The 21,596-nt window shown below is 33.2% G+C and overlaps 1 protein-coding gene across 4 annotated transcripts in view; it reads left to right on the forward strand.

The window, feature by feature from the left end:
* The window catches only part of ATG4C (autophagy related 4C cysteine peptidase), a 94,643-nt gene that overhangs the window by 64,102 nt on the left and 8,945 nt on the right, over positions 1 to 21,596 (forward strand). For all 4 annotated transcript variants that reach the window (XM_068540020.1, XM_068540023.1, XM_068540019.1 and 1 more), the window contains 5 exons: positions 1,133 to 1,203; positions 7,104 to 7,240; positions 11,410 to 11,488; positions 12,148 to 12,224; positions 17,147 to 17,266. In XM_068540020.1, coding sequence (XP_068396121.1) covers positions 1,133 to 1,203; positions 7,104 to 7,240; positions 11,410 to 11,488; positions 12,148 to 12,224; positions 17,147 to 17,266 — 484 coding nt within the window. The remainder of the gene's footprint in view (positions 1 to 1,132; positions 1,204 to 7,103; positions 7,241 to 11,409; positions 11,489 to 12,147; positions 12,225 to 17,146; positions 17,267 to 21,596) is intronic.

Here is a 21,596-nt window from a genome sequence, read left to right on the forward strand (position 1 = left end):
TACAAAGGTTTCTTTTGCTTATTAACAGGCTTTTATATTTTATAGGTCAGATGCTTATACTTGAAAAAGTAGTTGCCTAATATTATTAAATGGATTGTTAATAATGTCAAGTCCAGCTTGGTATGACATGTATAAAAACATAATCATAAAAGCATGGTTTCTGCTCTTCAAGATGTTATGTTCTGTACCCCAGGGATCAGAACACTTTTTCTGTAAAAGGCCTAATGGTAAATAGTTTAGGCTTTGCAGGCTATATAAGGGCTCTATTGCTTATTTTGCTCTTTTTTTTCTTTTTTTGTTTTACAGTCGTTGAAAACTGTAAAAACCATTCTTAGCTTGCAGGCTGTACAAAAACAGGCCACAGGTCATGCTTGGACTATGGGCCATGGTTTTCCCATCCCTCTTTTATATTAACACATACAAACATGCATAATAAGGCATGTTAAGTTAAAAAATTATAAAGATACAGTTAAATAAAAGTATTTTTCCACAATTTGTGTAATTTCCTTTTACATATATTATTGTGATTTTTTTTCTCACTTCATGTGCAGCATTGAGAATATTGTACTCACTTGGAAATACTTTTCAATTTGCAGTTTTACTTATAGAATTCTAAGACTTGAAAGTAGAAAATTCATTTGTTCAGGTCATATAGGTTTTTGAATGAAGGAAAAAGGTCATGCTATTGTTTAAAGAAAAGAAAAAATCTTTCATAAATGTACCAGAGGACAATCATACTTTGCTAGTCAGTAATGTCAGTTAATATGAAGCAAACCTTGAAGCATATTGTAATACCACTGGGTAGAAAACATTTAATATAGCCAGGTGAGTTTGAGAGAAATTCTTTTTTGGGGGGCAGGGTGGGGTTCACACCTTTGTACCCAAGAATTTTAAAATATGTTTTTTAAACTTATGTTTTAATGTTTTTTGAGTAATTTTATGTAATATTCTACTTTGAAAAAATTGACTTGATTTTTGATACCATTCAGATGATAGTTTTGAAAGCAGATGCTATAGGGTAAATAGGAAAGTCAAGAAAATGATGGCTTTCTTTTCCCTTAAATTTAATCTTTGGTTATTAACTGGAAATGTTAGTTAGGATTTTAAAGGATAATGCTTGTTATTTTCTTAGAAAAGCAGTTGAAGAAGCAAGACACCCAGATTTACAAGGAATAACTATTTATGTTGCGCAAGATTGTACAGGTGAGGAATGTATTATATAATTCTACTTTTTATCCATTTATTTGGTCAAACCTTTTTAAAAATTTAGGTATAATTGATATATAACATTATATTAGTTTCAGATGTATAACATAATGATTCAATATTTGTATATATTGTGAATGATCACCATAATTAGTCTAGTTAGCATCCGTCACCATACATAGTTAGAAATTTTTTTTTCTTGTGATGAGAACTTTCAAATATACAATACAGTATTATTAACTATAGTGCCCATCCCCATGCTGTACATTATATCCTTATGACTTATTTATCTTATAGCTGGCAGTTGTACCTTTTAGCGCCCTTCACCCATTGTGTCCCCCCATCCCACTTCTGCCAGCCATCAGTCTGTTCTGTGTATCTGTGAGCTTGGTGTTTTGTTTATTCATTTTGTTTTGCTTTTTAGAGTCCACGTATAAGTGAGATCATACAGTATGTGTCTTTCTCTGTCTGACTTATTTCACTTAGCATAACACCCTCAAGGTCTATGCATGTTGTCACAAATGGCAAGATTTCATTCTTTTTTATGGCTAAATAATATTCCACTGTATATACGTACCACATTTTCTTTATCCATTATCCATTGATGGACACTTAGGTTGTTTCCATATTTTGGCTATTGTAAATAATGCTGCAGTGATTAAAGGGGTGCATTTATCTTTTTGAGATAGTGGTTTCGTTTTCTTCAGATAAATACCCAGAAGTTGAATTGCTGGATCACATTGTAGTTCTATTTTTAATTTTTTGAGGAACCACTGTACTGTTTTCCATAGTGGCTGCACCAACTTACATTCTCAGCAACAGTGCACAAGGGTTCCCTTTGCTCCACATCTTCAACAACATTTGTTGTTTCTTGTCTTTTTGATAATAACCATTCTAACAGGTGTGAGATGATATCTTGTGGTTTGATTTGCATTTCTCTGATGATTAGTGATGTTGAGCACCTTTTCATGTACCTGTTAGCCATTTGTATGGCTTCGTTGGAAAAATGTCTCTTCAGATCTTCTGCCCAATGTTTTAATTGGATTATTTATTTTTTTGATGTTGAATTATGTGAGTTCTTTGTATATTTTGGATATTAACCCCTTATCAGATTTATGATTGCAAATATTTTCTTCTATTTGGTAAGTTACCTTTCCATTTTGTTGGTGGTTTCCTTTGCTGGACAGAAGCTTTTTAGTTTGGTGTATCCTCATTTGTTTATTTTGCTTTTGTTGCCTTGTGGTGTCAAATTAAAAAAAATTATCACCAAGACCAATGTCAAGGAGCTGTCTACCTGTTTTCTTCTAGGAGTTTGTGGTTTCAGGTCTTGTGTTCAAATCTTTGATGATCGATTTTGATTTAATTATTGTGTATGGTATAAGATAGTGGTCCAATTTTATTCTTTTGCATGTGGCTGTCCAGTTTTCCCAATACCATTTATAATTAGATTTTTCATAAGTATTTAGCTTATCCCAATTATACTGTAAATGATGAAAGTAGGGACCATGTTTTACACATTTTTGTTCCTACATTGCACCCTGTATAGGCACTGATTAAATATTTCTTGATTGAATATATACTATGAATTATTAGTTGCAATATTAAAATAAGTTCTTAAGGAAGATTTCAGTATTTAAAATGACTACTTAAAAAAGATAGGTGGGAAAATTTAACATAGGTATATACTTGGGGTGCATGTCTGCCAAGTCTCATCTCATTGGGGATGTGTTTCAAGGAAGGAAAATTCTCTGTTTGATTTGTTTCTCACTAGTCCTTCAGTAAATCATCTGATCATGATGCAGCTATTGTCCAGAATGTTGCTTTGTTTTATTGTTATGGCTATTCTGTTTAATGACCAGTATCTATAGTAATTTTGAAACTCTATTGGGGATAAAATAGAGACCTTAATTTCCTAATAAAATAAAAGTGCCTTCAAAATAAAGCACCTCATGTTGTTTATTTTTTACCGAAATGCTGTTAAGAGGATAAAATATGTTTGGGGAAAGTTAAATATACTTCAATTATGTTTAATATAAGGGTATTTACAAAATGCTTGTGATTACCCTGGTAACTGACTAGTGTTTATAGTGTGGATATAATCGTTACCAAATACACGTGCATTTTGTTCGGCCTTTTGTTAAGGTTAATGGGATTTTTAAGAAAGACTGATAAGCCATGATTATAGCCATATGAACATGAAAGTTTTAAGTTTTCAGATGAGTGTGTGAATTTTGCAGGTACTGTATTTGCTTTTCAGGTAGGAAATCTTGCAAGTAAAATGTACTGTGTTAAGAGTTCTAATTAAGCCAGAGGATGTGCTTAAACAATTAGTCATTAAATAATTTATGAATTTGCCTTTTGTGCTTTTATTGATATCAATCAGCCTTGGTCTTATGCGTTACATATTGTTAGTTAATTAAAGAACACAAAGCTACTCAATATCTAAGTGGTTTGTGTAATTTGAAGTAGATCTTAAAATTTTGAACACTGATGTTTAAAATTCTAAAGGGAGAGTTTATATTACTGTAGTGCATTTTGATAGATTGTGAGGTTAGGAACTAGGTGAAGCCAGAGTCTATTAATAATTCCCCTCCACACCCCCATCTTCATTAGTGTTTTTAAAAGCTCCACTTTCTATTCATTTTCTCTTCCTCTCATTCTGTATTCTCTTCCTTTGTAATTGCATATTTTTCCATGCCTTTAAGTAGTTAGGACTGTGCTCTATATACTAGGACTTCTAAAACTGCATTTCTAGTGCTACTTGTGTTAATATGAGGTAACTCGTATTTTCTGCTGTCCTTCAAATATTTCCATCTGGATGTTCTACAAACACTTCAAATTCAGCGTGTTTAAGATTAACCCTGCCATTCCCCTCTACACCACTCCTTTCTTGCTTTCTATTTTCTCTTCACTAATAGTATCATGTCCACATGCGTGCGTACTTATTCTTGACTCTTTTTTCGTTGCTTATATCTAGTTAGTCAACCAAAGCTTAACAAATTATACTTAAAAAAATGCATCTGAAATCTGTTCTCTCTTCTTCACTCTCATTGATTTAGATCAGACCCTTATCTCTAACTTGGACTTTAACTTGATTTCCCTATCTTTCTTTTCTTTTTCTCATTCATCTGATCAAAAGAAATTGATTGTGTCCCTTAATTTAAAACCAATGACTGTCTATTTAGTCTCAAGTTATTGTAGCATGTAAAGCACATGAAGTTCTTTACCATTTGTCTTGACCTACATTTCCAGCATCACCTCTCAACACTATCTTCCGTGCTGATACACCAAAGTACCATCAACCTGCAAGCCATTCCTTGGGCATACTATCATTATTTTTTTTCCATGTCTTTGCTGATATTATTGCCTCTGCTTAGAATGCCCCTTATTATTAAAATGTCTTTTGTTAACTCTTACTCGTTCTTTATGAACACGCTCGAAGGTACACCTTTGGTGAAGCCTTTACCAACTCCCATCAGGTAGAATTAGTTTATTATTCTGTGTTCTGTAACATTTTGGAAATACCTCTATTAAATATTGTGCTTGTAATTCACTTTTAATATCACTTTGTGCTTATCTGTATCTCCTTGTAGATCAATGATTATTAAGGTAGCAGGGGTAGGGGAAAGGTACCAGAACCATTTGGTTGGCAATCACTGCTGTAGTGAGCCTGTGCTATGGAATTGGATTATTTCATAGCCCTTACATATGTTGAAAGTGAAGGAAAAATACCAAAACAATTGAGCCAGACACTATGAAGTAAGGATCTTATTTACTTTTATATTTCTCTGGCATAGAAAACTTCAATGAATAGTTGGCCATCAATCAATGTGTGTTGAATTAGACTGAAGGGTAAGAAGCATTTGATAAGGAAGAACTTGTATATGCTAGTGGAAATACTTTTACTAGTGGCAAGTGGAAGATAGGGATGGTCATGTGTGCACTGCCTCAGAAAAGTGAGAGAATTTAAAGGTTTATAATTAGAAGGCTTTACTGAGTAGTTTAGCAAAAATAAAATGACAGAATTGAAACATGGAAAGAACTGTTTTTCCATTTTTGTGGCTTCGGTTTAGACTGACTGTGGAGGATAGGGAAGCGGGTGAACAGGAGACTGTGATAGCTCATAATCTAAATTTGGAATTTAGGGAAGAACTGGGACAGCAGTGGCAGAATTTGTTAATCAGCTAACTGTGGAAGAGTAAAAGAGTTTGCTGACAGGGAGTATGGGTGTAAAGTAAGTTTTGAATAAAACTATTTTTTTTGTTGAACAAAACAAAATAAAGTTTTGTCTGTATTTGCTTCCACCAAATCCACCCATTTTCTCTTGAACTATCCACTTAGGCTCTCATACCCACCACTCTACCAAAACTACTCTTGTCAATAATTTAATCTCACTAAATCCAGTTGTCACTTCTCAGTCTTTACCTCACAATCTGTCGGCAGCATTTGACACTGTTGACTTCTCCCCCACTCCTTGTAATGTTTTATTTACTTAGTTTCCAGAACACTACTCTTCAGGTTTTCCTTTTACCATTGTGTCTGCTCCTTCACGGGCTCCTGTGCGGATTCTTCCTTATCCCCCTATCTCTAAAGTACTTGGTGTGTTGTGCTACGTCTTTAGATCTCAACTTTTTTTTCTGTGTATACAGATTTGGATTTACCCAGTCTCATAGCTTTACAGTACCGTCTGGGTCCTGTCAATTCCCAAATTTATAGCTCCATCCCAGACCTGTCCCCAAATGCAGGCTTTTATGTCCTTACCTGCCTACTCATCCTCCCTGCTTGCATGTCTAATAGATATCTCAAACTTAGCATGTCTGAAACTGAATTCCCACTCCTCCTTTCTATATTTTCCCTTCCTACAGTCTTCTATGTCTTTGTAAATGGCAGCCCGCCTACTCTGTTTGCTTATATGAAAACCACTCAAATCATCTATGACTCCTTTTTTCCTCTCACATCTTATGTTTAATGTATTAGGGAGTTCTTAATTTTCAACTGATCAGTTTTCACCACCTCCACATGATCATCCCATGACCGTTCCATATCTTGACAATTACTGCCTTTGTTCAAGCCGCCATCATCTCTTGCTGGGTTCCTGCTGTGGCTTTCTAACTTCTCTATGCTTCAGCCATTGCCCTCTGCAGTCTGTTAACACAGGAACCAGACTGGTAAAGTATAAATCAGAGCAGGACATTCCTTTCCTAAAAATCTCTTCAGCGGCTTCCCATCTCACTCAAAGTAAAGACTGAAGTCTTTATTAATGGCTTTTAAGATTTCCCACAATCTGTCTTCGTTCTCTCCCCATCTGTAACTTTATCTCCTAACCTCATTTTCTACTATTGTACCCCTTGCTCACTTCCCTGCAGAGGCACTGCTCTCTTGTTCCTGGAACAAGCTGGCAATGCTTCTGCTTTAAGACGTTTGCACTTGCTGATCTTTCTATGTGGAATCTCTTCCCCCCAGGTATCTGCATTTCTTGGTTTCTTTCTTTCTTTAAGTCTTGACTTCCCTACCACCTTATTTTAAATTGCATCCCTTCTCTACATTTCTTATCCATCTTTTTCTCCCTTGTTTTTCTTGAAAGCACCTATCATCATCTGACATATCTTATATTTTACTTATTTATTGTCTACTTCCCTATGTGTTAGATGGTATGCCTTATGAGGGAGGGGTTTTTCTCCATTTTGCTCACTGCTGAGGACCCAGTGCCATATAGTAGTTATTTGATAAATATCTATTGAATGCATAAATGAGGTAGGTATTTTTTAACTCATTGAGACCTTGTTAGTGATGTCAGAGATCATATGACTGGCCATTGTGGGGGGGAAATTAGGGTACAAATGTTTCTGAAAATCATTTTTATAAAATTTAATACATATTAATTGTGTTTTTCTCAGTTTACAGTTCTGATGTAATTGATAAACAGTGCACTTCCATGGCCTCTGATAATACAGATGACAAAGCTGTTATTATTCTAGTTCCTGTTAGACTTGGTGGAGAAAGAACCAATGCCGACTATTTAGATTTTGTAAAGGTATGAAATAAGAGCTAAAAGTTTTTGAAGACAATGCTGGCTGATATGAAAAATAGAGAAGGTTTGCAATCTTTTTTCTATGAAATGGGTAGTGATGATTTTATAGTTGTAGATTGTAAAGTTTGACATTAGAGACCTTAAATTTCAGTATTACAAGATCAGATGTGATTTGAAGAGTAAGGTGTTCTATGACAAAATAAAAAGGCTTTTAATCTTTGCAGCTAATTAAGGGGATTCAGTGCAGCAATAATCATAGTCTGAAATATGTCTACAGTTCCCATCATCCTTATTTGTGATTTTTAAATGTATGTACCTTTGTTTATTCATAAAACCCACATTAAACTATATCTAGGTAATTATTGAAACAAAATGAGTTTTTTTTTAATTGCTGCTGCATTATCTCTTAGTTTGTTTCCTGTGCTACCATAAGGTCCATCAATAGGTAGAATACTTATTTATATAGACCGAAATGATGAAGATAGTATGGGGAGCTTCCAACTTTGTTTTCTTCATATTAACCAGTTAAAAATCTGTTCTGTTTCAGAACACATAATTCTTTTTTCCAGAAGAACCTGTCTAATTAGGTTATCTTGTTACAAAACTTTAACTTTTGAATTACTTAGTTTCTAGTTGAGAGTATAGTATTTATGTTATTTTCATAGTTTTAATAAAATCAAGACCAGAGATAGAATTCCTCTTTGAATGGAGTGTTATGGCATATAGTAATCTTGAAATAAAGTTTAGATTTGTTCCCCACATGAAGCATTAACCCCATATTGTGGTCCCTATGTATATAGGTAGAACATATATCCTCACTCTAGATTGTACCAATTCTAAAAACCTAGAGCATTTGTTTTCCATATGTGGTATATGGAAGTCTTCTAGCTGGTATATTGGCTTTTCCTAATCGTTACTAAACTGTTACAGGCATACTTGTTACTAATAATACCAGTACGATAACCAATAACATATACATACCCTAGATAAAAGTGGGGTTTTGATTTCTAACATGTGGACTCTTTAGTAGAATTATTGGTGGAATGTGGGAAGATATGAACCATTTCATCTCGTGGATCCACTGAGGGTTTCGAGACTTTCTCGCATGTTGTCATGTCTCTGTTGGTTGTAACCAAATCTGAAATGAATTCCCCTGCCTTCTCTACTACCGTGAGAAGATCAGAAATTGAGGCAGTCTCAGAACTGACTCTTTTGCCACCCCCACTCCTGGTGAAATGGACTGCAGATAGCTTTGAGGCATACTTCATTTGGCTGAGGGCTTTGCTGTTTGGTGGTGTTGATAACAGTTATCAGATGGCAGGACTGCTTAACGCTGTTGAGTGATTCATTGGAGTCTGCATTGTAGTGAAACAAACCATGGTTAGCTGTTAAAGTGATCCTTAGTGCCTAGCGTATAGGAGCTGCTCAGCAAATATTTGTTAACTCTCATATTTGTATAACACTTTTAATACAGATTTATCTCATTTTACCCTCATACTAGCTAGGAACTGGATTGTCTTTATAAAACAGAAATGACAGAAGTTAAGTGATATGTTCAAATTCGGGTAACAAACTGGTGACACAGACCAGAACTTTTATTGTTTTTTCATATTTTCCCCTAAAATATGGACTTTCTAAAATGTAACATTTCTTTGAGCTTCTACTAATTTAATTTATGTTACAGTCCCCTTTTAGAGTAGTGACTGTTAATACATTTAAAATTTTCAACTCTCAGGTAAAAATGGCTGAAACGGCTGAGTGAAGTAGTGTTATGTTTTGCTTGGTCAGGGCGTGGTTGGGTCAGAAGCCAAAAGGAGAGCATGTAAAGAGTCATTCAGTTAGCAGTGAAAACATAGTGTGTCTAATAGCCCTAAAAGAAAAGTAATCTTTCTCTTCCATTTCCGCTCCCTTTTCTTCTCCTCCTTCTCCACCTCCTCCTGTACCTCCATCACTGCCCCACCCACTGCCCACCACTACACTTCTTCCTCCTCCTCCTTTGTCAGCAGCTGTATTTTTTCCTGCCAAACCATTGTGCATTATACTCTCTAAAATTCACCGTTCAATTCTAGTTTTAAAATTTATTGATTGAGGTAATTCCACAGTATTTCAGAGATGGTTACCATCTCCTGCTGCATTCTGTGAGGAGAAAGAAATTTGGTGTGGTGCTTTATCAGCTCTTAACCACAGGAAGTTTACTTATTTATTTATTTTTAAAAGGACCTGGAATGAGGAAAATCCAATATGTTCTCTTTCTTCAGCAAGACAAATTAGGACTTTCCTTTTTGACTGATTACTTCAGTCTTATTTATTGCTTCATGGATACAGCTCAATCAATTCTCACCACTAGATAACTGTGAAAAAGCTTTTTTAGAAACTGAAAAGTGTTTCAGGTTTCCAAAGATACAGCTTCTTATATGTAATGGCATTTTAGCTCTTAATCTACTTATAAATGTTTATTGCTAAATCTGCTCTATTCTGTTGAAAAGGAAATACAGGTGTCAAGAACCAAAGTCTTTCTTCCATTACCTGAAATCATTCTTTTTCTGAAGAGAGTCTGTGATGATTCTTGCTATATATATATGTATTTTTTCTTTTTTTTCTTGGCTGTGAGGGACTTAGAACTTTCACTTCCTCATGGGTTCCTATATCAGAAACATTGTATTTCAGCTGATCAGATTGCTTCAGATTAAAGTAAGGCACTCTCTAATTGAGTTAAGGATTTTTATTTAGGGGGAAAGCAATAGAATAATAGAACTGTTAATAGAATGATAATAACAATAGAATAATAATAACTATTATTATCAAGTTTTTTGGTATAATTTCATCTTAATTTATTTTTTAGTTAGCTCTAAAATTTTAACTTTATATGCCTTCTCTGTTTCTGTAATTCCTTCAGTGCAGTTCTCCTTTCCAAAAAAACCTCTATGATATTTTCACAAGACTGAAAATATACAAAATTTACAGCCATTGAATATTATAATATAGATCTATATTTACTGATAGGAAAAGATGTTTATGAGATAATGAGTGACAAAAGTTACAATGGCATATGTTGTATGATGCCATATACATAAAATTGTATTTATAAACTATATGTGAATATATGTAATACAGACAGATGTCAAGAAGGTATTCTCCTAAATGTTAATAATGATGAGTGTTGGGGTTTTGGGAAATTTCTGTGTGTGGTTTTTCAATAACCACCACATATTATTTTTAAGAAAATAATTAAGTTTAAACAAAACTGTGGTTTGTTTACTTGTTAAAGGGAAAAGGCATTTGTTCATACAGTCTTTATTTTTGTATCTTCTAGATTTTGAAACATTCTCTCATTTAAGAGAAGGAAAGTTTATTGTTTAATATTTTGGGGTTTTATAACATATACTTTATCATTATTAGTGTTTTCTAACATAATATATGCTAAAATTAATGCAGAAGCTATTGATAGGATATTAATTGATTCCACTGGACATGTTTTTAATTGACTCCATTCCATGGACATGTTTTTTAAAAAAGTATAGAATTATTTGGCCCAGCTTAAATGGAGTTCTGCTTAGAATAGATGCTGAGGGAAATATTAAACAATTTATTGAGGTATCACTGGTATTTTATGATTAGTAAAATAAACTGAGTTTAAATACGGTAATAATTATTATTTTCCTTGGATTAAATTGTTTTCATTAGTCTTTATATTTATTCCAAATGAAGTAGTGTAAAAATTTTGTCATGAATGCCATTGATTGAAAGTGGTTTTTAGTTTGTGATTCTAAGACTCAAGTTTCAGTGAAAACAGTAACAATGTCTAATAATTATTTCTAGCGTTTCAAAAAGCCTGATGAAAATACTACATTGATCACAGCAAGGCTGCACCAGCTAACTGAAAGGCCAAATATTTTGACTTTGGCAGGCATTTTTATTGCCTTTCCATGGTTATGTTGTTTATCTCTATAACTGGCACATAGTAATTGTTTAATGTTGTTGAATGGTTTAAAGAAAATGGAAGATAGTTTGGTGGACAAAAGGATTTCAGAACATGGGGAAAATGTAATAAAAATAAAACTGGTGGTGAAAAATTTGGGAACTACTACTACTATTAGTAATACAAATTTGGTTGTTTTGAATAATTATCATTTGTCTCTTGACTCTAAATCTGAATTAATTTATTTTGGCAGGGTATTTTAAGCCTTGAATATTGTGTGGGTATTGTTGGTGGCAAACCTAAACAGTCATATTACTTTGCTGGATTTCAAGGTTAGTGATTTAGTAAAATATATTTCTTCTCTGTTTTCTTTTAAAAGTTGGAAAGTTAATATAGGATCATCTAGAAACAGGATGATTAACGGAGCAAAATGAGTACCTTATAAATTCATCAGTCCTACCATAGCCACTCATCTGTCATTTGGTCCACAACATAATTAGATTCTGTAAAATGTATATTTAATTTCTGTTATTGCATAAACAAGGCATAATTTATTGGTTTTACTAAACTTTAGAAGATATTGCTGCCACATTCTGGCAGTTGCTATTTACATATTTACCTTTTACCAGTTTTAGTGGTGCTAGTTGATGATAAAATGACAAGCAATATGTTCTTCCTGTCAGGATAAAGTAGTGCAATACATTTTTCATATGCAAACTGTAGAATATAATTGTGTGTTTGTGAAAGTAATTTTATCACCAAAAATTAAATGACAGTCTCATCACTTTATAAAAATTCTGCTTATACAAGCATATTTGATTATGCAAAAGTTAATCTGTCCTGTGCAAACCTGTGTTTCAGTCAATGAATATCAGTCTGGCAAGCTGTTACTCCCAGATTTTTTTCAGCTATTCTACATAGAGATTGGATTGTAAGCAGTGTAATAATAAGGTGTTTTTTGAATTACTTGTCTTCTGTTTTGTCCTTGTAGATGACAGTTTGATTTACATGGATCCTCATTACTGCCAATCTTTTGTAGATGTCAGCATAAAGGATTTCCCTCTTGAGGTACTGTGGATAAAGAGCTGGTACTGTTTTCTTACCGTATGAAGCAAATTCTAATTATTTAGAGATGTGCTAGGCAGCTACGCTTTTATGGTATCACAGTTACAAGTTAGTAATAAATATTTTACTAATTTATAAAACCATAATACATACAGTGGTCAAAGGTTAAATAATTCATTGCTGAATTTTAATTTACAATACACTTTCTTCTTCATTTATCTTTGTCTCTAACTTGTTAGATACCCTAGCCCTACCAAAATAAATGATCAAGCCTCCAAGTAATTTTGTACATATACAGCTGAATAGTACTGAAGCATTTAAAATGTTAGGTATGTTTAAAAAAAAAAAGAAAGGGGGGAAAAAAAGAAAAATAAAGAAGATGATGGAGTTGGGTTAGAGTGACAAAGTGGTTGAAGGAGCCTGCAAAATTATTTTGCTTTAAGTATAGTAATTAAGTCTTAGCCTCTAGTTAAGTTTTCACAAGTTTTAATTGGGTTTCTAATATTTGTTTTAGCTTTGATTTCTTAAAGTCTTCTTTTCCTTTATGTTAATCATTTTCTGATCCAGCATTTTAAAAAAACTTTTATTGTATTATGGTTGGTTTACAGTGTTGTGTTAGTTTCAGGTATACAGCAAAGTGAATCAATTATACATGTGCAGCATTTTAATTCAGAAAATTTTGAGAGTGCATAAGTGAGACGTTATTATTAACATGGTTTTGGTTCTTGTTTTCCCAGGTGATGCTTTTACAGACTTTTAAAATAATCGCTTGAGTGGCATGGATCACTAATTCTCAAGGGCTTGACAAGTTGGAAATGTGGTTTAGTACTTTGTTTTAGTAATAGCTTGCTAGCTAATATTAATACCTAATAAGTATTTAGGGGGTAGATTATGAAAATGGATAAACCACAAGATTAAAAACTGGTTTTAAAAGATACATTATAAAACAGCCTAGCATTTTTTGTAGACTATTACCTCAACTAAAGTACAAGTGTCTTGAGGCCAGAATCAGCTTTGCTTTCTACTTCCTTCCTTCATAATATTTTGCATGTAAACTTTAATAAATATTTCTAGTTGGCTGATTGATACTGTGGGAGGAGGCACATAGAATTGTGCTATGTGAACCACACTGTAATTCTCTCGCTGCTGCATTGTGGTCTTGTGGCCCTGATTCCTATGTCTGAGTTACATTTCCGGTGTGTCTGTGTCAAACTGACTCCTTAGAAAAGTAAGTACTTGAGATTCAGATGGAAACTTGTTCACAGTATTCTGACGTCTAAAATAGGCAAATTAAAAGATTATTAGTGTTGGTTATTTTGGCCAGTAGAAAGAGACTATTCTTCTGATATTTTGAGAGACTCTGCAAAGATGCCAGGTCAGTGAATATTCTGGTTATGTCTATACAGTCAATATTAGGAAGGTCGCAGCTCATTATTGGGAGACTGTTGCAACACTTCAGCACTTCAGTAAAAGCTTGAAGTGGGGTGAAAGTGAGAATGGAGAAGAAGAATTGATTTTAAGAGACTTTGTAAAGTAAAATTTGGTGAAATTAGGTAACTTCTTGAATGCACAGAAGCATTTATTTTTTATATATTGGGACACCAAGAAAGCGGGTTTAAGATGAGCTTTAGCAGCGAGGGTCTGTTGAACTGTGGGTTCACATTGCTAGTGGCTAGGGCAGGGCAGAGTTTCAATTGTTGGGATGAGAGGACTAGTGGATATACATTTTCTTATACATATTTATGAAGTGTGTGTGTGTGTATACATGCATGTATATATTTAATAAGTTAAGATTTCTTAAACCAGAGACTATTGCTTCATGCTATTTATGACATACTTTCAGAATGACTGATTCTCTCTCTTTACAAATACTGAATCTATTCTATTATTAAGGTAATATTGTATTACCTTAATATTAATATTCTATTAATAGTGTAAGAAAAACCTTATTATAGATATGTTAGTCTCTTCTGATTCCTGGGCCCCCAATTCCAAGTTTCAGGTTTTAGGAGGTTTATACAGTGGTGACTATTTTAATATATCCTAGTAAGTTCAGAGAATAGTGGCATTAAAGCTATTAGAATGATGTGATGTGGTTATGTAGATAGATGAGTGAATTCATTGGTGAAAGATGTACGCTTTATGAATTACACATGTGAACTGCAGTTCGTAGGAGGTGCTTTTTAGTAAGGATGTATTCTCTAATTAGTTATCTTAGGAAGCTTTATCTAAATCACCAGAATAACACAGCTACACCTAAAAGTATTTGTTTCAGTATTATTTGTATGTTTAGGTAATAGAATCCACTATTCCATATAATAAGCCTAGAACAGGCCTAGCATTTAGTAGGTGCCTAATATCTAACTGTTTGTTGAGGCAATGAATAAACAGTTTGTTGAAAAATGAAATAAATGGGAATTGACTCACTCTGGCCAGTTTTTTCAGAAACATATTTTATTGTCACAGAAGTGTATCTAGTGATACTTGCTAAAATGTGTTTGTGAAGTAGAAGCTGCTACTCTTAGCAGTCATCAGAATTTTAAAAATTAAAAAAGAAATCTAAGTGCATAGCTCAGAGAATTATCACAAAGTGAACGTAGCTGTGTAATGCCACTTGGGAAAATATTTTAAAGTCTAACTTGTTTTACAATAAACAGAAATGATTCTGAATTATAAATTAATGTTGGTTTGTTTCAGACTCTTCTTGGGTGAACAAAAGATTATAATTTAAATGGTATAAAATGCCTCTCTGTAATATGAGTCCTAGTACTCATGTAGGAACACCCAATAACAATTTCACTTTTCAGTCATCAGAGATTTATATCTGTGTTTTGGTGAATAGTTTGCAAGTTCTTTGTAGGTATCAAAACAACTATGATTAACTAGTGTTTGTCATTATTATCTATGATGATTGAGGCAATACAGTGAAATAGCACTAAGCTTATTCCGGTTTAGTCCCAATGGTTCTTACGTGACAACTTTAATCAATGCTTTAATATAATTTAGGGCACCCATGTAGACAGGTTAAAAAAATACTTGTTGGACCGTACAAACTTTTGGCTCTTCTTTCTCATCCCCAAGTAGCAAAAACTGAATAAACATTCCTTATTATTGGCTTTGGAAGGAGTTGGGCAAATGACTATTGTTAGATACCTTGTATGTAGAATAATTTTATTGTAACTATGACCTAGAACTGTCTGAGCCTTAAACAGTAATACTCCTGTATATTGTTAACTAACAGGTTTACCTAGCTTTTCTGTGCCTTTCCAGATCTGTTTTTAATATCTCTTTATAAATAAAACAGGTAAAACAATGTTAGAAAAAAGTCCAACTAAGACAATACTTGTGTTGACTAGAACACTGGACGTTCCAGTTTAGCTAGGTTGGATCTCACTATGAAGTGAGTGTTAGCTAAGCATTTCATAGAAGTCATAGTTTTGAAAACACATTTGTTTGGTCTATGCTTACTAGCATGATGTTGGATTTGAATCTAGTATGTGACTGAACTATCTGTAAGGGAAAAAAAAGCAGCTTGGAATGTATTCGTTTTGCATATCGTCTGATGATAATATGGGATATTAATTGGATCACTAGGAATACTGTATGTAGGGGGAGAGAAAAGAGTGATTTTGACTGATTCACCATGAACATAAATATGAAAGCCTATATTTTTCTGTGTTTTAATAGATAGTTTCTAGTTGAAATCCCTTAGTTTCAGGCATTAAATGTAGGGAAATTTTAAGTTTATGGGTTCATATCCAGCCTAGATGATTTCTTGAGCTTCTTCTTTAATTCAAAAATATAAAATATGCAATGAAGAATTTCCCATACCTGTCTCCCATCTGCCCAGTTTTCTTCCTCTCCTTAAACTTGTTAATTTTTGATATCTTTATGCAAATATAAGCAAATATGAATATATATATATTTTTTATGGCCCTCCTTTTTAACATAAACTTTTTTTTATACATACAAAAAAGATTTGGTAGCATCAATAATTTTTAAGGACAAGTGTCTGAGCATTCACGCAGTTAAAAAACAAATCTTTTGAACAAAGTACCAGAGTGTAGTGGTGAAGAAAAAAAACATTGGAATGATTAGCTTTATATTCTGCCCTTTTCCTCCTTTTGCATTCTCTAAAGATACCGGACTCTACTGGTAGCCACAGCCTATTGACAAGAGTAGAGAGTCTAGAGCAGTCTCCTTAGCTCATTTATATCTTTAGCACTGTGACCACTTGAGAAAAGTGAACTAAGGGACGGGAGGACTGGTGAGGAGAAGGGCAAGGACCGTAAGAGAACAGTTTTCACCTGTATCCTGTGTGGGCCTGAACAAGAACTTGAGGTAAAGCTCAGTAGAAGAGTGGGTTGGGAGAATGTGTAATTATGTGCTAATTGTGTCAATCGCTAAAACTCTCACGTTGATCTCTTTTCATATCATTATGGAACATTTTCATGAACCCGCATATTTGTTTACAAAGTCTTCGTATTCTTATTCAAAGGTTTATAAACATTTAAAAAATCTCTAACCAAACAGACTTAATTACACTTTCTTAGAAATAGCTAACTTGATTCTAAACCTTGTACTAGCTTATTCATGTCTTTTTCAGAGACACATTTTTCTTCCCTTCTGCAAGTGTTAGAAATGCACACCACTTTTGACACACTTCCTTTCTTTTGCAGAATGGCACTAATGTTGCATCAGGTAGAGATTTGGTGAATTGAATATACACAGTGTTGGCGCTTACGTTTTACAGCTTTGGAGATTGGGAGGGATCATCTGCATAGGATAGACTAAAACACCATTTGAAAGCATGTTTGTAGTTTGGAGAAAAGCTAGATAGCAAATTTTAAATTAAGTAATATTTTTGTATACTTAAGTCCATCAAATAAAACTAAATTAATCCTAAAGAACTTTTAAAATTACAGACATTCCACTGCCCTTCTCCCAAAAAGATGTCATTTCGAAAAATGGATCCTAGCTGTACAATAGGATTTTACTGTCGAAATGTTCAGGACTTCAAACGAGCTTCTGAAGAAATCACTAAGGTACTTTTATTTTAAATATTATAATAATATTTGTAAATGACCTAATTTTTATTAGAGGTAGCCTATCAGAAGATAAAAGTCTATAGATTATGATTCGTTTATAAAATTCCCCCTTGAATGTTAATATTATTAAGAATATTTTGAACCAGAAAATACAACTATTTGGGGCTTCCTAGCTTTTGAGGATGATGAGATCAGTGACCAATTGAAAGTATTGATTGCTCCACTAGGTGGCACTGTTGAAATAAAAATCTCTGCAAACTAGTCATGTGCAAGCAATTAGGTTATATTTTATTTGAAGAGGATTTTAAAAGGGCAATACCTTAGGGGGTAGAAAAAAATTAATGAAGTATTTGATCAAGCCAAATTGTGCATTATTTCTTGTTAGTCCAAGTGTTTTGATTTTTTTAAAGAGAAATGGTGTTTTTGGATTTCTCAGAACTGTTTTATCAAATGAGCTGTATTGTTACCTTCCAATAAACTTGTTTAATCTGATCTATTCTACTTATAGGATCTTGGAAATAGGTTTATTTAACTCCTCTTATTACCTTTAAACTTCTGCATTTTTCTGGCCCTTGAGTACTGCTAAAACATGTATAGGGCCATAAACTCTGTCTATATTTAGTACTTTAGAAAGTAAAAAAATTACTTATTTAGGAAGTAAGCCTAATTGGATGGCTCTCTTTATTCGTATCAATATTATAGGTTATCATTTTTTATGGTAAGTAAAACTAAAACTAGAATCATTTTTGGGAATTCTTAACTTGAGCTCAGTTGTAATATGTATACCTTATTACTGCTTCACTTCCAATTAATTTTATTCAGGAAAATGGACATAGTGGGTTGAAATTTTATTTTTATAACGTAAAAATAGAATGGAAAAGTTAAATAAAAAGTTTCATTTAAGTTAGGTTTAGTTTACTTGACCTGCCATGTAAAAGAGGAAATTTAACAGGAACATGACAGAAAAATGAATGAGGAGAGGAGAAAATGAGATATGTGAGAACCTTTTCTTATTCCTCATTTCTCACAGTTGTCGTCTTTTCATTCTTCTTTTCAACCTGAAAGGCCAAGTGAACATAAGAAAATATGTTTTCTCCATTTTCCCCTCTTTTATTACTTGAAATTAGTATATACATTTGTATATTTTAGTTTGACAATTCTCTGGCTTTATAAAGTATCATGTATGTGCTAAAATATACAAATACAGATGATATGGTAATATAGATTGACGTTGATGAACATTTTCCATTAAAAAGTCCCATTTATGTTTCCGTTAGTTTATTTTTTATCTAGGTTGAAATAAGTATATTTAGAACAGTGATGTAGTCTACCTCTGGAATAGAAAAAAGCCCAAATTACTGTTACCAAATTGAGAAAAACAATATTCATAAATGAGTTGCATGTTGATATTTTCTGATTAAAAACAGATAGTTTTGTGGTTTTATACTAATAGTCTTTACACTGGAAAACTACTTAGAAGTTATTGCTCTTGATGCATCCAAGTAATATGCAGTATTAAAGCAATGAGAAACCATGTTGGAATATAATATGGAAGTACTGAGAATTTGGCCAGAGTCAATTAACTTTGCTTTAATTATACTGTTGTTCTTAAGTTAATAGCTTTTTGGTAGCAGTATCAAAACCTCACTTTGTCAGTTAATAACTTGATCATTTACTTTTGCTTGGAAGATTGTAAGTTAAGCAATTTTCCTTCTTAAAACCTGAATTCAGCATTTTTAGTTAAACTGTTATTTTTTTCTTTGAAAATTAAAACATCTTAAATTATTTGTTTCTATATAGGATATATTTTCAGTTTTCTCATTTTGAAATTGAGGCCAGGTAGTCTAGATTCTCATGTTTAATTTGTAATGCTATGTGAATGAATATTCTAATGCTTATGCCACATGAGTTTTAAAATGTTAATAAAAATTGTTAAATTAATTCAGTGTTTAGCAGAGCTCAGTCCAGCAAGTATCTGAATAACTGTCATGTTGAAAACACAAAATGACCAAGGCTTTGCCCTCAAGTAGCATTTATAGTTCAGGAGGCGGAATAAGACAAGTAGACATGTATTACATTGAATATGGTAAGCATTCATACAGAAATAGAGATAAATTGATAGGGTAAGGAAGAGTGTTAAAATGAGAGAGATGTCACATCCAAGTCAAAGTTCTTTATTGTGATGGTGATATTTAATATGAGCCCTAAAGTGTACGCCTAATTTCTGTTGGCTAAGGGAGAAGGGGGAGGGTATGTCAAGCAGAGGAGATAACAAGAGGAAAAGTATTGGAAAAGAAAAATGTAGAGCTTCTCTAGAGAATGGCAAATCGTCCAATTTGTTAGGTGCCATGGGTACATATAGGGCACGATTTTTTGTCTTCTGATTGCACGAATCAGAATCCCTAGAGGTATGGCCTGGTAGCCTCCATTTCTAACAAACTTCACAAGTAATCTTGTACACCAAATTTGAGAACCACTAGTGTAAGACAGTGTAACCCAAAGTGTGATACTTGATATTTTTAGGTGACCCTGGGACAAATATTCTGATACTTATATATGTATATTCATATTAAAAAAGAATAGCTGGCTTATTAAACATGTGGTTTCCTACTTATCATTGACCTGCACAAGGCTAGTGGGGTTAAAATTATGAAAAGAAAAATATTCATTAATTGTAATAGAGATGGCATATATAGTGAAAATAAGGAAGGAGGTATATAAATGTCCAAGGCTTGGGAAACACTGCTATAGGAAATAGTGAAGGATGAGGCTAGAAAAGGAGGTTGGAATAATATTGTGGAGAGTATTGAATGCCAGGCTGAAGAAGTTTGTACTTTGCAATACGTTTATTTTATTAAATTAGTTTTTAAAAATTTCAAGCATACAGAAATATAGAGGATAGAATAATAAATACCCATGTGCTACCTCTAAGCTTAAGGGAAAAAAAAAAACCCATGTATATAATCGAAGTGTATTACCCTTCCCCAATCTTATTCCCTATTTCCTTCCCACTGGTAGCCACTATCCTAAATTAGTGTAAATTAGTATACTTGATGTATCTGTAAACAACATACACTGTTTTTTTGGTATGTTCTTAAACTTGTCATTAATTATATATTCATAGAAAAATGTATGTATCCTTTTGCAACTTGCTTTTTCATTTGATAGTGACTTGGAGATTATATCTATTCATGTTGGTCTAGCTTATTCATTTAAACTGCTAAATAGTAGTACATTTTACAATATACTACGTTTAAAAAAATGTATTTATTTCTTGAATTTTTTGAAGTATAGTTGATTTACAGTGTTATGTTAATTTCTGCTGTACAGTTGTATATATATTCTTTTATACATGTATATTCTCAATTGTACATATATATATTCCTTTTTGATTTCTTTTCCATTATGGTTTTTTCACAGGATATTGAATATAGTTCCCTGTGCTATACAGTAGGACCTTGTTGTTTGTCTGTTTATTTATTTATTGAGGTACAGATGTTGAACATCTTTTCATGTACCTGTTGACCAATTGGTATGTCTTCTTTAAAGAAACAACTGTTTAGGTTTTCTCCCCATTTTTTGATTGGGTTGTTTGTTGTTTTTGCTATTGAGTTGTATGAGCTGTTTGTATATTTTAGATATTAACCCCTTTTCAGCTGCATCGTTTGCAAATATTTTCTCCCATTCTATAGGTTGTCTTTTAATTTTGTTGATGGTTTCCTTTGCTGTGCAAAAGCTTATAAGTTTGCTTAGGTCCCATTTGTTTATTTTTGCTTTTATTTCTTTGGCCTTGGGAGACTGATCTAAGGAAATATTGCTATGATTTATATCGAAGAATGTTTTGTCTGTGTTCTCTTCTAGGAGTTTTATGGTGTCATGTCTTGTATTTAGGTCTGTAAGACATTTTGATTTTGTTTTGTATATGGTTTGAGAGAGTGTTCTAATTTTATTGATTTATGTGAGCCTGTCCAGCTTTCCCAGCACCACTTGCTGAAGAGATTGTCTTTTCTCCATTGTATATTCTTGCTTCCTTTGTCATAGATTAATTGACAGTAGGTGTGTGGGTTTACTTCTGGGCTCTCTGTTCTGTTCCATCGATCTATGTGTCTGTTTCTGTGCCAATACCATGCTGTTTTGATTACTGTAGCTTTGTAGTATTGTCTGAAGTCTGGGAGGGTTTTGCCTCCAGCTTTGTTCTTTTCCTCAGGATTGCTTTGGCAACTCTGGGTCTTTTGTGGTTCCATATAAATTTTAAGATTATTTGTTCTAGTTCTGTGAAAAATGTCTTGGATAATTTGATAGGGATTGCCTTAAATCTGTAGACTGC

Source organism: Eschrichtius robustus, chromosome 3, assembly GCF_028021215.1.
Source record: "Eschrichtius robustus isolate mEscRob2 chromosome 3, mEscRob2.pri, whole genome shotgun sequence".
Taxonomy (NCBI): Eukaryota; Metazoa; Chordata; class Mammalia; order Artiodactyla; family Eschrichtiidae; genus Eschrichtius; species Eschrichtius robustus.